Genomic DNA, 16,852 nt, shown 5'->3' with positions numbered 1-16,852 from the left:
TATTCTTTCAATAATAAACATGTATTGTAAATATTATTCTTGAAATTTTGTTTTGAATTTCGTTTATGGATTGCAGTAAAATAATTCTGGAAATTAAACTCAGTAGTGACGTCAGAGATTGGCAAGCTGTCACAAAATTTTGGTATTCCAGGTGGCTTTTACCTCAGCAGGTCGACTTCCGGTGCAAACGTCATTTCCGCTTAGCTTTAATTTATTATTCAAGCCTTGCCAGTACTGTCGATGCTTTTACAAGGGAATGTATTACTGTGTAATAATGCGAATTGTTTGTTAAAATTGGTGGAAAATTCATGAAAAAAATTATGGTATAAATCTAAAACAAAAATAATTATTAAACACATTTTTTTTATAATTAAAACTAATAAGAATAATTATTGATCTGATCTAAAAGAATAACATGTCTCGGTAGTTTAATCCATAAAATAACAAAATACATAAATTAGTGGCATGTGCAATTATTAAATATTATTTTAAGTAAATATATAAGAGGTATGTAAAAAATATATCAAACAATACACATTACAAGGAAAGATTTAAATTTGTTTTAGCAAACGAATTAGACACATGGATTTGAAGCAAATAATTTTCAATTTAAATTTATTTTATTCGTGATCAGCAGTTTTACTTTATTGCAACAAAAATACTTGTTTAAAAACATACATGCCATCATTTTAAGAAATAAAATGCAAAGTGAAAATACATTTTTTCTTATTTAGTGAAAATACATTTTTACTTACATAGTGAAAATACAGATTTACTGTTTCCATCCAAGATCCCTTACCCAATGAAAGTTGATGCAAACTGTACAGCAGTCATTAAAGTGAATCCTACAAAAACTGCTAGGAGCTTTATTAACCCGTGCAGTTTACAAATTTCGTCCCTGTGAAGAATTTCGAAAAAGGCAACGTATAATACAGTGCCAGTGGCTAAAGAATTCAGAATTCCAGATACTAAAAGGGAGCTTCCTGATATGTTCATATCGGTCACAATAGCAGCCACCATTCCCAAAGGAGAGACGAGTGCAAATACTAACATATAAATAATTACATGAAGTTTTTTTCCACCTTCGGCGAGTACCTCTAATCCAATGACGAAAGCTATCACAAATTTATGAACAGCAACAGCAATAGTCATCATCCAGGTTCCCGATTCTGTATGCTGTAAACCTATAGCAAACCCATCGAAAACAGCATGGAAAGATAAAGCTATTATTGTAAGCAATCCAGAAAGAGAAAAATTTCGACTTATTTCACTGTTCTCACAAGAATGATTATTATTTTCATTTTCTGTATTTAAATACTCGGCCTTTGTATTATCCACAGTAGAATTTTTCAACTTGGAACCATGGCCATGTCCAAATATTGTGTGTACAATTTCTTCTATGAGATAAACTAAAAAAAATCCACAACATACAATAAATTCTGGTAGCGGAAATTCTTCATGGTGTTCGTGGTGTTCTTCAGGTTCTTTGTTTTCATTCTCATCGTGTGATTTAGAAATATCTTCAAACCCCTCACGTGCTTCTGGTAACAAATGGATAAATGTCACTGCAATCAATACCCCGCCACCAAAATATAAAAGAAATGTTACTACCTTATTCCTTCTTGATGAACACGTACAGTTCCCAGGTTTGCAGTTGCATTGATTTCTCTGAATGAAAATGGGCAGAATTCCAGTTATAAATGTCCCAACGAGTAGCAGAAAAAGCGACACAATTTTTGCTATTAATACATCCATTACTAGCTCATTCTCCCGCAATGAAACAAATGTTAGAGAGAATAATTTATGTTTCGTTATTTATACTTTAGCGCCATCTTTGTCACTGTACACAAAGCTGTTAAAAATTAACCAATGAACTGAAGAGAAAAAAAATCGTTTTACTCTATTTTTATTACAGGTACAATGATGACGTTGTTTATGGTATGTAGTCTTTTTAATAATATAACTTCACTCTACCGGTATTTCCATTATTTTTAAAGTACTATTTAAAAAGATATTTTTACATTGCATATTCGTTAATGCATTTACTCAACATAAATTGTTTGGTTGTGCCAGACAACATTTAAGTTGTTTTCGGATTATCTGTTATACAATAACAGATAATCTGATATGTAATTCGTTAACATTATTTTATTATTTTATATAATATGTTTTACTAAAATTAATATGAAGCTCTAGCGGATAGAGTTATTTATTTTCTTTTTTCATTTTTCTATTTTTTTTTTCATTTTTTCCATTGCTTTTTTCTACTCAAAAACAATGGCAACGTCAAAGAAATGTAATTCTTGTTTATTTTACAAGTACCGAAAAGTAATTATTTTTACCAAAAAAATAAAAAAACTCAAAAAAATTTGCGATGTCTTAAATTATAATTGCCATTAAATTAATGGTTCTGGTGTGTATGGGCTTGGCACACCTAGGGTCCTGAGCTAGATATCATAATTCTTTTCTTTCTTGGCGATTCCCTTCTACTTCTGACTCCTGTTCTCTCTCTCTCTCTCAGGGTAAATCAGAATTTTTTTTTTTTTTTTTTTGCTGGTGCAGCAAAAGACTCAGGTTTCCTTGCACCATATGGCTAATAATAACAATAATTTAAGGGGCGCGATGGCCCAGTGGTTACTACACTTGACTGCCAGCCTGATGGACCCGGGTTCGAGTACTGCCTTGGCAGAAGTTATAATAATAGTAATAAATTAGAATAATTAATAAATAAATAAACATCGTGAAAGTTTCTCCAAGGGACCTACCTGCCCCAAGGTCGGAGTGGCGGATAAGACAGATTGTGGCGCCATCTGGTGTCACTTCTGAGAACTACCACTGGACATAAGCCAAAGCTAAATAGTTCCACCTCCATAGATGGATGATGTCGCAGAGAAATATTAATCATATTGCATCGGGTGTGGCGCAGGATAAAGTCACTCGCGTTCAGGCATTAGACAGAGGGGTCGGTTAGAAAAATCAGACATCGTCTCCAGTATGGTTACCAAAAACTGGAAGTGCTTCCTGCGCAACTACGCTAGTGACTACCCAGGAAGGGAGAAAACACCAACGAATGAAGTGGAGCATTGAAATGAATACATACATCATGCAAGCATACTACAAAATAACGAAGATGGAGAACGATATTCTAACTTACAGGGCGAGACTACATACCAAGTGGCTAGAACGATTCCCGGATATTCAGGTCACCGAATAGCGGACCAGAGAAGGACTATCGTCACGAAGAACCTGATAGCTCCTGCAATCTTGGAAAAAATCAAGCAAGACATGAGCGATCAACTACAAATGATAAAGAATATGGAACCAGAGGAGGAAGAGCAAGAAGAAATACAACCCACAACAGCTGAAGTGGAAACAGACGAGGTCATGATATCCAGAATAGAGGACGAGTGGAAGAAGGCCCTAACAGAATTCGAAGGAATGGACCCCCCCACAAAGACTCATGTGATACTGAAGCAGAGGCCGAATAGAAACTTGTGGAGAGTCACAGACCACCTCAATCGGCACATACATAACGCATTACCTCGACAGCAATGGTGCAACAGTGGAGGCCATCCACACAGCCGTGTACTGTGCTGCGGTAGCAGCCACAAGGATTAATGGAAGAGAAAGGAGAGACTAGCAGTAGAAAAACCGAAAACAGACGCAACTGGCAGCTTGGGAAAGAAGAATTCAGAGTCAAGATAGGCCAATCGATCCAGTACCAACGGGGCAATAGGAGTAAGAAATTAATTGGAAAACTGAAGAGCATCCTCAAGAGAGACAAAGTCCACAGCAAACATGAGACAAAAAAAATCAGAGAACAGGAGAGTACTTGGACACATTGAAGCAGAACCTCCTTGCACTCAGCAAGAGACTACACCAATACAAAGAGAGCTCCCAGAGGAAAATTAAAACCGAATCTTCGATGAGGACCAAGAAGGAAAAGGCTACCTATCTGATTGACATAGCGTTACCCAACACTGACAACCTGCAGAAAACCCATGGAATAAAAATCAGGAAGTACACGAACCTAAGACAGGAGATCAAAGAGATGTGGCATATGCAACAAGTAACGACCATCCCGATCATTGTGTCAACCACAGGTATGGTGCCAAAGACCCTAAATCATAACAGCCTAGCAGCAATACGTCTCCCAGCGAATACCTACAAGGAACTCCAGAAAGTCGCAATCCTGAACACCTGTAGGATAGTCAGAGAGTTCCTCGACCAACAGTAACACCAGACATAACAACAACCACCCTGTGTACTTGTTAGCAATACCCGTCACGAGGTGAAACCTCCAATCAGGGAGAAATAATATGAGCAATAATAATAATAATAAAGCAATAGCAGTGCCTTATGGATCATTAAAGTTGTAAAAAAAAACCAAAAAAAATAATAAAATAAATTATGATATTAAGGTCACCCGTAAATGATTACATCTACCCATATATTTATTTTGTCTGTAAATTGTGTGTGATCTCTGATCGATTTGCCTGTTCTGCTGGACGAAAAAATAAAAAATCCCAGTTTCTGGTGGGAAAAACCTTGCTATATACGCCTGAGACCGACTAACTCAGCCACAGAGTGAAAAGAGTCCATTAAAGTTCCTCGCGTCATCGACGGAATTCGAACCGGGACCTTTTCCACCCGGTGTGGGGGAGGACGGTGACGATACCACTGTGCTACCGCGCAGACTCATTGAAGGTGTAACTTGGAGTAAGCGATATCAGCAACCTCATGAGAGCTCTGCCCTTGTGGGTAGCACAGTTGGTAGGGTCGCCGTCCTCCCCAAACCTGGTGTAAAAGACCTGAGTTCGAGTCCCGTCGATGACTATGACAGAGGAGGTAAAAAAGGTCCATAAAAGTTCCTCACGCCGATGACGTGAGGAACTTTTATGGGCCTTTTTTACAACGTGGCTGAGTCGATTGATCTCAGGCGATGGTAGCATGATTTTTCTCCCGGAAACTAGGGTTTTTCGTCCAGCAAAACATAAAATCGACCTCGGAATACACGCAATTTACAAACAGTATACATAAATCAATATAGTCTAAGCCGCTGATGTTCCTAAAACTTCACAACAACCTCAGTGGAAGGTGTATCATGTAGTAAGCGATATGAGTAACTTCACGAGAGGCAGGATTATGAGGGTTCATGCAACAGGAACATCGGTATAGCTATTCGCTTATAGACGCAGACAGTGACTAATGGACAGTAGAGGAAAAAAATCAGCAACGAGAAGAATAAGTTTAACCATAGGAAGATATTCTACGACAAAATCTGCAGATGGCTGCACTACCATGGACGCAAAAATCGTTAGTTCGAATCCCGTCAATAATAAGAACAGTTTTATTAGATTGTTTACTGTGACTGAGATTGTTGGTCTTAGGCGAGGGTTTCGTGGTCTGTCTCCCAAAAACTCGTTTTCTTTCTTTTTTTTTTTGTCCACATATTTTGTCGCAGCAACGATATTTTGGTTGAAGAATGGTAGCAACTAGACCAAAACACACTAAAGGATAAGTACGGTGAACCCCAATCCAAGTTCGTGGCAAGCAACGAGTGGTTTAACAGGTTCAAGCATCGTGCTGGTTTCCGCAACGTTAAAGTATGCGATGAAGTCGCCTGTGCCGATTCTGAATCTGCAGAGAAATTTTGTGATGTGTTGGAAAAAATTATTGATGAAGGCGGCTATTCAACGCAGCAAATTTTTAATATTGACGAGACTGCTCTGTATTGGAAAAAAATGCCGGATCGAACATACATTGCCAAAGAGGAAAATACAATGCCACACTCTTGCTTGGGACTAATGCAGCGGGAGATTACAGATTAAAACCACTGCTTGTGTACCATTCTGGAAATCCTCGTGAATTTGAGGGCATCAATAAAGCCACCCTACTCGTGCATTTCCGATCGAACCAGAGAGCATAGATAACAATATCTCTCTGAGGATTGGTTTAAATGCTGCTTCATTCCCGAGGTTGAAAAATATTGTAAAGACAACGACGTTCCTTTCACAATTTTGCTTCTATTAGATAATGTTCCTGGACATCATACTCATCTAGATGATTTCAATTCGAACGTAAGAGTCATATTTCTACCGCCAAACAAGACTTCACTCATCCAACCTATGGATCAGGGTGTTATTTCGAATTTAAAAGTATACTATTTACGCACAACATTTGCTCAGGCATTGTCTGCAATAGACGATAAGAAAAATTTTACGTTGAGAGACTTGGAAATCTTACAATATTTACCACGCCATCTTAAACATTAAATAAGGCCTGGGCGGAAATTACTAAAAGTTGTATAAATGGTGCACGGAAGAAAATATGCCCAAGGCACGTAAAAGGCTTCGAAGGATTTGAAAAAGACGAATCATATGAAGAGGTTACAGATAAGATTGTAAAGGTTGCAGAGCTACTTCAGTTGGAGGTTGATGTCAAAATGGAGGAGTTGGAGACGTGGAGGAGTTAATAGAGGATGAAGAGAAGGAATTATCTAACGAATAACATATTGACTTGCAGGCATCAATAGTGAAAATCTAAAATTTCATTTCAAGACAAATGGTGCTGACATATTTTGTTATGTACTGAAACATAATATACAGTGAAGGACAAAAAAACTGCATCACTTGTGATTTTGCAAATAATGTGTTTTGCACTGCATTGTGGATTGCAGAAATGTTCGAAATGCATTTGTTAGATGGGATATATATCTCTGTGAATGAAATCCAATAAAAAGACTCCACCTGATATACCTAATTGCCATAAATATCTTCCCAAAGGGAAAAATGTGTAATTAATGAAAAATCATGACAACCAAACATACATTTTATTGCATTTATGTGTACAAACTGAAATGACAAGTTAACGTAATAGTATTATGTACTATAAATCAGGAAAATAAGTCCTCAATATTTTGTTGTTCCTCCTCCAGCTGCAATTACAGTCTTGCAAGGATCGGTCATAGAGTTAATCAACTTCTGGATATACGGTTGCCCAATTTCGTGGTAAAGGTAAAAGGTAAATTGCAGCCATTATCAACCCACTGCAGGATGGATGCCTCCTCAACAATTCGCGTTGAGGGAAATGGACCATAATCTGCCTCGCTGGTCCAGTGCGGGTTGGCAGATCGACCGTATTTAGCAGTCAGGGGCTTGAACCCCAGTCTACTCAAGGAGCATGTGCTACTGCACTCCCGCTCCTGACCACTGGGCTACGGAATGGTACCACACCCTTACAATGCTCTCTTGCAGCTGAATCTTACTTGTTGGCTTCTTCTGAGCAATTTTAGACATTATGTACCACCCAATTTTCGATAATAGTACAAAACCAGGCCAGTTCAGCACTGTAATGCCAGCATTTCTGAGGTATGGCTGCATCTTAAGGGAGAAAAAGGAGGGAAAACATTGATGTATGTTTTAAGCCTTGTGAGACAAGAAGACAAACTCATTATTAAATCATAATAGCATAACACTTATCAATTTTGCTGTGTGGCAAGATGCTGAGTCCTGTTGAAAAATGCAGTTTTGGACGTTTGTGTGGTGATCCCTAATAACGGATTTCGGGCTCTCCTCCAAGGTGTAGTGTAGGTTCCTTTATATTATTTTAATTTTTTTAAAATGTCTTCTGACTGCTAGAGAGTTCGGTCATTCACCGTTCAGTCAATAAACTTAATTCGCCCCACCCCTTTGCTTGTTATCCATCCCCAGACCATTCGAGCCAAGCAGGTTGAATTTCGGTTCGTAAGAAAAGATGACGGTGTCCCATTGCTCTTTTGTCCATGAAACAGGCGTTTTAGCCCAAGCAACTCATTTGTTGGGTCAACAAAGGCTTCTTGGGTCGACAGGCATGCAGACCACATTCCGAAAGGCGTCTTTGGATAGTTCATGTTCATGCACTTGTTTCAACACCAGAGGCCATCTCAAAGTCTTAGATCAGGAGCACTAGCATGCCGATTACGAAGGCATAGCCGTTTCAAATATGGATCTTGGGAAGGCGTAGTCACTCTCTTACAGCCTGATCCAGGTGTTCTCTTCACATCACGCTTTAATTTCAGCACCCGGGAGACTGTTGACAGCCTATTTTATCAGCGATATCACACGTAGAAAGCTCTTTCTGGAACAGAGCAACAGCTACTTTTTTTTTTCTTGCGTCAACTAAATATATGTAGCTATGCTTACACCTCAGCAAGCAGGATACTAATGAGCGTGTATACCCTTCCAACGCTGTATTTATAGAAACGACTGATGCAATACCTTGCAATTACTGTCTGATGCAATACAAGCGTTATCTGACGCAATACCTTTGCCCTTTGCTTTGCGACAAACAAAATGACTGTAATCAAACAATATCTTATACGTTTCACTACAAATGTTACTTTTTTAAGGTGATGCAGTTTTTTTGTCCGCCACTGTACAAGCATGGAAAAACTTAATTTTTTATGCAGATATATATTATTTTAATTTTTTTAAAATGTCTTCTGACTGCTAGAGAGTTCGGTGAAACTGTTTCATATCGAGAAATGGAATTTATATAAGAGAATACCCTATTGTTATACTGTATACCGAACCCTTCGGGATGTGAAGGAGAAATCCCTTTTATTTATACTGTAGTTGATTGTCAGGAGTGAATTATAAAATTTTTAGGCTGTAGAAAAAAATATTCATATACAGTTCTAAAAAATAGGACTTTTAGGAGTAGAAAAATGTTGAGTAAGGGAATTCAGAACACTCTCATCGTTTATTAGCTGAATCTCATAGCTCTTCTGGACGAAAAACCCGAGTTTCCGGGAGAAAAATCGTGCTAGCCTGGACTGAGACGAACTAACCCAGTCATGTGAAAAAGACTCATAAAAATTCCTCGAATTATTGACGGGATTTGAAGACGGGTATTTTCCACCCGGTGTTGGAAGACGGTGATTATACCAACTGTGCTACCGCCAGGGCAGGGATGCTGCATGTGTGCAAATCAGTACGAGAATGGGCAAGACTAAAGAGTTAAGTAACTTTAAAAGTGGGATGGTAGTCGGTGCACCCGACAGTATGAGCATCTCGGACACTATATTCGCGCTGATGTCTCCACATACAACTGTAGACGGAAACAGCTTCTCGATGCAAGAGGATTACGAAGGCAGTAAGTCTTTGCAAGGTAACATTGAGATGCCTCAGTCCTGGTGATCTAAGATCCCAATTGAAATGAGATCTTACATCACCAGCACTCAATTCAATTGAGCACCTGTGGAATGAAGTTGAATGAGCTCTTCGTAGTACACATCCACATCCATTCAATTGGTCGCGGATCTATATATGGAGCAGCATTTCTCTCACATGCTTTTGAAGCCAGTTCAGTCTGTCACAAAGAATGCAGGCTGTTTTCTAAGAGTCAAAGAGGACATACTAGCTATTGGGAAGGTACACCTAATAAGGTGGCCACTCAATGTATAGTTCTCCAGTAAGATTATTATTGAAAATAAAAGTGCCAATTTGAAGGTGCTAGAAATTATTTTACTTACTATGTCAAAGAAATCTTGCTTGAATTACGTTACAATAGATCCCACGTGGCCAAGATCGATATGATTCTTTTATCAACCATTTCTTTTTACCTCACCCTGGTGTGTAGCACAGTTGGTAGGATTCCTCCCCACAACAGGTGGAAAAGACCTGAGTTCAAGTCCGGGAGGAATTTTTATGGGCCTTTTTTACAATGCAGCTGAGTTAGTCGGTCTCAGGCGAGGGTAAATGATTTTTCCGCCCTAAAAATCGACCTCAGAACATATGCAATTTACAGACAATATACACGGAACGATATGGTCTTAGTCAATAATGCTCCTAAACCCCTACAACCACCACCTTTTACCTGTCCTCAGAAAGGTTCCTCCAGCATTTTGGATACGTGATTCTCTATTGAAAATGTGACGTCAGTCTATTTATGAGTAAGTACTCTTAACTCTGAAAATTTAGTGTCGTTAAAGTACTGTATATTAAGATTTTTTTTTCTTTCTATTAATTGATACAGATGTTTGGTTTCTATGGTGACTGACCTAGTTAGCTTTCAGGAAATTTGTTAACTGTGGTATTATTTACTTACATTTGTGTCATGGACTTTCACAGTAATAAAGGTTTTAACATGTCAGTTCGAGCAGATAAACCAGGTTTACTCGAATATCGTATCAAAAAACAATGCAGAGGAAACTCTCACTCCTTTCGTTGATATTTTAGTTTCTAAGTACACACTGTCATCTTTATCTCATTTACTGATAAATCATCAAGAGCAGTCATTCGCATTAAAAACCTTCATGGGACAACGATGTATGATGCAGTCTAACGTTCAAAGTTGTCTAATGAATAGCAGTTTAAATGAGTGATTTATTAATTTAAATAAATGCAGTTTAAAAATTATTTAAAAAAAAGCTATTTTCTATCTTAATCTCTATTGTGATTAATCATGTTGTAATCAGAATCGCTAATAGCATAAAAACTACACAGGGCATTTAATTAGCTCAGTGGTTTACAAAACTGCGCGTTAAGTATTATAAATAGCGAAATATTTTCGAGGGCCGGCAAAAAAATACGTGCGCCAACACTAAAAATAAAATGCCAATGAAATGAAAACAGCGTATTTGAATTTTTATTCAAATTCAAAAATTTGAAATTGATTTCAAAAATTCTTTATATATTTATAGACTTCACCGTCTATTAACTTTTACATGTAATTCACAATAAATTCAAATAGCAATTGCTACAAATGTTGAGCACTTCATTCTGGGACCGTGACTTAAACGTTTCCATATTTGAAATTTGAAACAAAATTAACATCAAAATTTGTTTCAAATTAGGGAATTTTCTGCTCATTAAAATCACTCATTTTAAAATGCGACGGAACACAAAAAACAAATTCTGTTTAACGTGCTCTAATTCCGACTGAAGAGGCCTCCATAGCGCAGTGGTCAGTTCAAGCTCCTCACTGCTAAATACTGTCGATCTGCCAACCCGCACTGGACCAGCGTGGCAGATTATGGTCCATTTCCCTCAACATGAATCGCTGAAGAGGCTTCCATCCTGCAGTTGATTGATAATGGCAGCAGTTACTTACTTAATTACAGTGGTCTCAGACAGTTTTTAAATTCTGTACAGTGGGATCAACTGACGATGTCACCAACAGTAAATTCTAAGTGGGAAGCATTCAAGGAATTAATCGTGGAAGCTACTAAAAGTTTCATACTTAAGAAATATTGTTCAAGGCCTAAATGGTTATCAAATTATCAAATGAACTAATGAGACTCGTGACAGAGAAGAAAAATGTATGGGATGCGTATAAATTATCAAGCGACTAAGAAGCCTATGGCAGATATAAGCTAGTCTGTAATCAAGTCACAAAGGCGGTTAGGCAGGCGAAGGCAGATTACGAGAAATCTTTGGCAAAGGATGCTAAGAAAAACAGCAAGGATTTCTTTACTTACATAAACACTAAAAGGAAGGGATGAATCTGATTGGTCCACTTGATATCGATGGTTCGACTGTTGATGATTCTGCTCAGATAGCAAACAAATTGAATGAGTATTTTGCATCTACATTCACACATGATGAGTTATTAAGGTTTGAAAATGGCAGAAGGTTATCAAATTGTACCAGGGTGCTTAATGATTTTGTAATAACGGAGAGCAAAGTGGAGGAGAAATTCCCCACGGACTGCAGATGTGCAAATGTATCCCCAGTTCACGAAGGGTGACACGAGTAATTACAGACCAGTTAGTTTAACTTCTGTTCCGGGTAAAATAATGGAGTCACTGGTTAAAGACTGCAGCAATAATTCGACACAGCATGGGTTTGTTAAGGGAAAGTCTTGTCTGACAAATTTGATAGGATATTATGATGTGGTTACAAAGGAACTGGATGCAAAAAATAATTTTGATATCATATATTTCGATTTCAGATAAGCTTTTCACACTGTTGCACATGGAAGACTATTGAACAAATTGTAGCAGAATGGTATTAAGGGGAAGTTGCTACAATGGATAAAAGGATTTTTGAGTCGGAGAAGACAGAGGGTGGTAATCAATAGTTGCTGCTCTTCGTGGACTAATGTTATTAGTGGGGTCCCACAGTGTTCTGTGTTGGGTCCACTGTTGTTTTGTTTATTTATCAATGATATTGATGAAGGCATATCAGGCTTAGTGTCGAAGTTTGCAGATGATACAAAGGTTGACAGGGTTGTTAATGAGAGTGTGCTACTGTAACGGGATCTAGAAAATTTGGCCAGATGGGCTAAGAAGTGGCAACTGAAGTTTAACCTTGACAAATGCAAAGTACTGCATATGGGTAGAAGTAACCCCAGAGAAACGTACCAACTGTCTGGTACTTACTACACTTAAGGTGGTAGAAAATGAAAAAGACCTGGGAGTAATTGTGCAGTCAGATATGAAGTTTTCTGAGCAATGCCGACAGGATGCCAGAGTAGGTCATGGGGTTTTGTCAATGATATGTAGGAATTTTGCTAGCAGGGAAAAGGAGGTGATTGTCCCTCTGTATAAGGCAATGGTCAGACCACGCCTTGAGTACAGGTCTGGAGGCCTCATTTTAGGAAGGATGTAGATTTTCTTGAGCGTGTACAGAGAAGGGCAACAAGATTGGTGAGGGGAATGAAGGGATCCTCTTACCAAGAGAGGCTTAAGTTCTGCAAATTGCAGTGGCTGGAGACTAGGCACCTGCGCGGTGATCTGATTGAGGTGTACAAGGCCTTGAATGGGTTGAGCACGCTGAATTCTGATGGGATCCTTCCACTTGTTCAGATTACGAACCTAAGAGGGCATAAATTCAAATTAAGAAAAGACAAATGTAGAATAGATGTGCACAAATTTGCCTTTAGCCAGCGGGTGGTTTATTATTGAAACAAAACTTCCATCTGTAGTTGTGGAAGTTGATAGGTTAAATAAATTTAAGGAGGAACTGGACAGGCATTTGGAGGGAATGGTGTGATTTTTTTAATTTTTTTTTTTTTTTTGGCTGATGCTGCCTAAGCTCATACACTTGCTTTCTTGCATCACATGCCACTACTACTACACTACATTCCCAGTATTTGTCTCTAGAACTCCTACATCGTTCTCGAGTTTCTTTTGTTAGGGAAGGACATTATGCCTCATAAAACTTTTGCTGGTCGTCAATGAATATTGCTTTTTCAAATATATTTTTCACCGATAATTCTAGTCTAGGCGGTATTTTTAACATTGTTTGTATTAGTATTAATTAGAATAAGATTTAATATTAACAAAGAAAGTTTTTTTTTGATAAAAGCAGGTGATCAGAATCTATAATTACTGATACAGGAAATTCCCTACAATAAGCATTTGTAAAAATTTCATGCTATGACCTGTAGTTGGTCAACGAGCCGCACACACACACATACACACACCAAAGCTTGGAGTGGGATGAACCTTCTGTAATATAAAGCAATAGTTACAAATAGGGGCTCACATCTGGTAAGTATTGGTTTGACACACCCAGGGTCGGGCCCAAGCTGGATATCATCATTCTTCTCTTTCTTGGTGATTCCCTTCTACTTCTCTCTCTCTCAGGGTAATTCAGAAATTTTTTGGCTAGTGCAGCATAAGCCTCAGGCTTCCTTGCACCATAGGGCTAATAATAATAATAATTCCGACTGACTGCAGTGGATTCATGCATTGCTATGTCTAAATGAGTCACCGAATATGTTGCGACGCGCAATTCCAAGACATTGCATTTTTCTCCATACCTCTGAGCACTGATAGTAACTTCAGGTTCCTTAAAGTCTAGAAGTAGGAATATTTGGTGATCGAAGAAGAAAAGAATATCTATTGGGCAACATCGGAATTTTATGAATGATAAATGATATATATCATACTGCAAGGAAAACAAAAACATGCAAGTTTTCCTTGCAGTTGGATATGCGATGTACATCGCATATCTAACTGACATCGTGGTATACTCTGCTGATGGATATCTGGCTAGGATGACTCAATATTCACTATGGAATTCCGAATAGGTTTCATTTGAACCTACTTTATATATAAATATAAGAATTTCGCTTAATAGATTCATTTGCTGTATAACAATCAACAAACATATTTACAAGACCTAGTGACGACTTGTGTACATACTGTTTTAAAATAAAACTTAGTTGAGTTTTAGTGATTTTATTCAAATCAACGTTTCTGAAAATATCGAACATATTTCAACGAAATTATCTGGCAAAGGTTGATTATTTGATTACTTAAGAAAATGTTCAAATGAGAAAAAAGTGATAGGAATGGTTGTGATTAATACAGATATTGTTACATTTTAAATAATACAGTAAAATAAACATAATAAAAATAGGATTAAATACCTTAATTGAAAAAAAAAAACTTTAAAAATTCTTTATAAAGCGTTAACAAATATAAAATCTGATTCTTGATTAACAAATTGTTTTAAAATGTGTTTTCTTTTCTTTCTTTTTTTGTAAATGACAATATATCTAAATGCTAAGCATTAAATGCAAAATATCAGTAATTAACAATATTTCTTGATCGATTGAATACATAAAATTCTACACAGTAAAAGGTATAAAAGCGACCTCTGCTGGTGATTTATGATTCGCTTTTGTGATTCACTAAATCGAAATTAATCACAACAAATACGAATAATTCGTATAATATAATAAAATTATATTAATGTTATTTACAAGATGATTACAATTACATCAGTATGGTATTAAGGGCAAGTTGCTACAATGGATAAAAGGGTGATTGAATAGGAGACGTCAGAGAGTGGTAATCAATGGACGCTGCTCTCTTCTTGGATTAATGTTATTAGTGGAGTCCCACAGAGTTCGGTGTTAGGCCCGCTGTTGTTTTGTATATTTATCAATGATATTGATGAAGGTATATCACAGGCTTAATGTCCAAGTATGCAGATGATATAAAGGTTGACAGGGTTTTTAATGACAAAAATGGCAGTGTGCTACTGCAACAGGATCTAGAAAAGTTGGGTAGATGGGCTGAGAAGTGGCAACTGAAGTTTAACATTGACAAATGAAAAGTACTGTATCTGGGTAGAAGTAGCCTCAGAGAAACGTACCAACTGTGTGGTGAGGTGAAGTGAAAGTGAATTAGTGTCTAACGGCAACAGGGATTCCCCCACCTCCGCGTTGCTTCCATTGTGGGTGTACCAGTTCGCTGGGAATGCCAGAGATTTAAGTGTGTAGGCTTTGTATTTGTGTGATGTCGTGTACCGTTGTTCATCTGGTCGTTTAGCCGCTGGATCCCTGCTGAGGCACAACGTTGCCTCACTTTCGCCCCGTGGAGGCAGACCAGGAACCCAGTAGACTCAGTTTTTCTGGAGATTTCGGCGGCTAGGATCTAAAAAAAAAAATTAACTAAAATTCAAGGGTGCTATACCTTGAATTTTAAAAGGCCAAAATATGGGCGAAATGTGATTTGACATGCTTAAATTTAGGTGTGTGGGGTTTTCGCTAGCGTATAGATGGAGAGGAAAGGGAGACTGAAGACTGGGGTGTAGTACCACACCAATTGTGCAGTCAGATATGAAATTTTCTGAGCAATGCAACCAGGCTGCCACAGCAGGTCATGGGGTATTGTCAATGATATACAGGAATTTTGCTAGTAGGGAAAAGGAGGTGATTGTCCCTTTGTGTAAGGCAATGGTCAGGCCATGCCTTGAGCATTGCGTACAGGTCTGGAGGCCAAATTTTAAGAAGGATGTAGAGTTGCTTGAGCGAGTACAGAGTAGGGCAACAAGATTGGTTAGGGGAACGAAAGCGTACTCTTACCAAGAAAGGCTTAAGTTCTGCATATTTGAGGTGTATAAGGCCTTGAATGATTTGAGCAAGCTCAATGCTGATGGGATACTTCCACTTGCTAAGATTAAGAACCTGAGGGGACATAGATTCAAATTGAGGAAAGACAGTTGTAGAATGGATGTGTGCGGAAATTTGCCTTTAGCCAGCGGGTAGTTGATTGCTGGCACAAACTTCCATCTGTCGTTGTGGAAGTTGATAGCTTAAATAAATTCAACCAGAAACTGGACAAACTTTTAGAGAGGAATGGATGTGGTGGAAATTTTTTTTTTTTTTTTTTTTTTTTGTTGGCCTATGCTACATAAGCTTATACGCTTGTTTTCTTGCATCACATGCCTCTAGTAACGCTACTGCTACTACATTACATAACTTTTGATCCTGTAAATGGAAACAGTTAATTGCACAAAATTAAAATTTGGAACGGACATTTTTAAGAGTTTACAGACATGGAAGGTATTAAAAAGAAACTGTTCCCAGCAGTGCCACCAATTTATACGGAAATGAAATACATTTCATTTGCATATAAATTTATTACATTAAAAATTAAAAACATCATCCACTGTGGAAATAAGTGCCAAGATTATAACGCACACAAAGTTAATATATAAAATAAAATTTACACACCTATACGAGTCTGTAGGTGTGCAAAACGGTAAACATTTCACAACATATTCGAAATGACGAATTCTTAACTGCTGTTTCCGCAAGAAAAGGGGTTAACAGTAGTTCCCCAAAAATAAGCTGCTCCATGACAGAGTAATATCGTTTTTACACTGTATATACAAATTGTTCATATTCTTTACTTCTTCGTGTTCTGATAAAATATAGTTGAAATCAAGAAAAGTACATTCGGGTAACAAAAAATACAAAGGAACAAAATGCAGTGATTCCTCTTTAAAAGTTTTTTTTACATTTGATTAGTAAACGTTTAATTTGATGAATGAGCCCAGAAATAAAAAGCTTAGCTGTGATTATTAGTCATTTCGCTAAAATCCGAACACACAAGTTACAGTTTAATAAT

The 16,852-nt window shown here is 37.6% G+C and overlaps 1 protein-coding gene across 1 annotated transcript; it reads right to left on the bottom strand.

Moving 5' to 3' along the window:
• Window positions 1-795: 795 nt before the first annotated feature.
• On the bottom strand, window positions 796-1,755 carry LOC150085255 (zinc transporter ZIP1-like). The gene has a single exon (XM_090374501.1). It carries the CDS (start codon window positions 1,753-1,755, stop codon window positions 796-798), a length of 960 nt encoding a protein of 319 aa, XP_090230627.1.
• Between the last annotated feature and the right edge of the window lie 15,097 nt (window positions 1,756-16,852).

Source organism: Mastigoproctus giganteus, chromosome 5 (assembly GCF_048544385.1).
Source record: "Mastigoproctus giganteus isolate SK-2022 chromosome 5, ASM4854438v1, whole genome shotgun sequence".
NCBI classification, from domain to species: domain Eukaryota; kingdom Metazoa; phylum Arthropoda; class Arachnida; order Uropygi; family Thelyphonidae; genus Mastigoproctus; species Mastigoproctus giganteus.
Note: the sequence above shows the minus strand (reverse complement) of the source record. Positions and strands in the feature narration are given on the sequence as shown.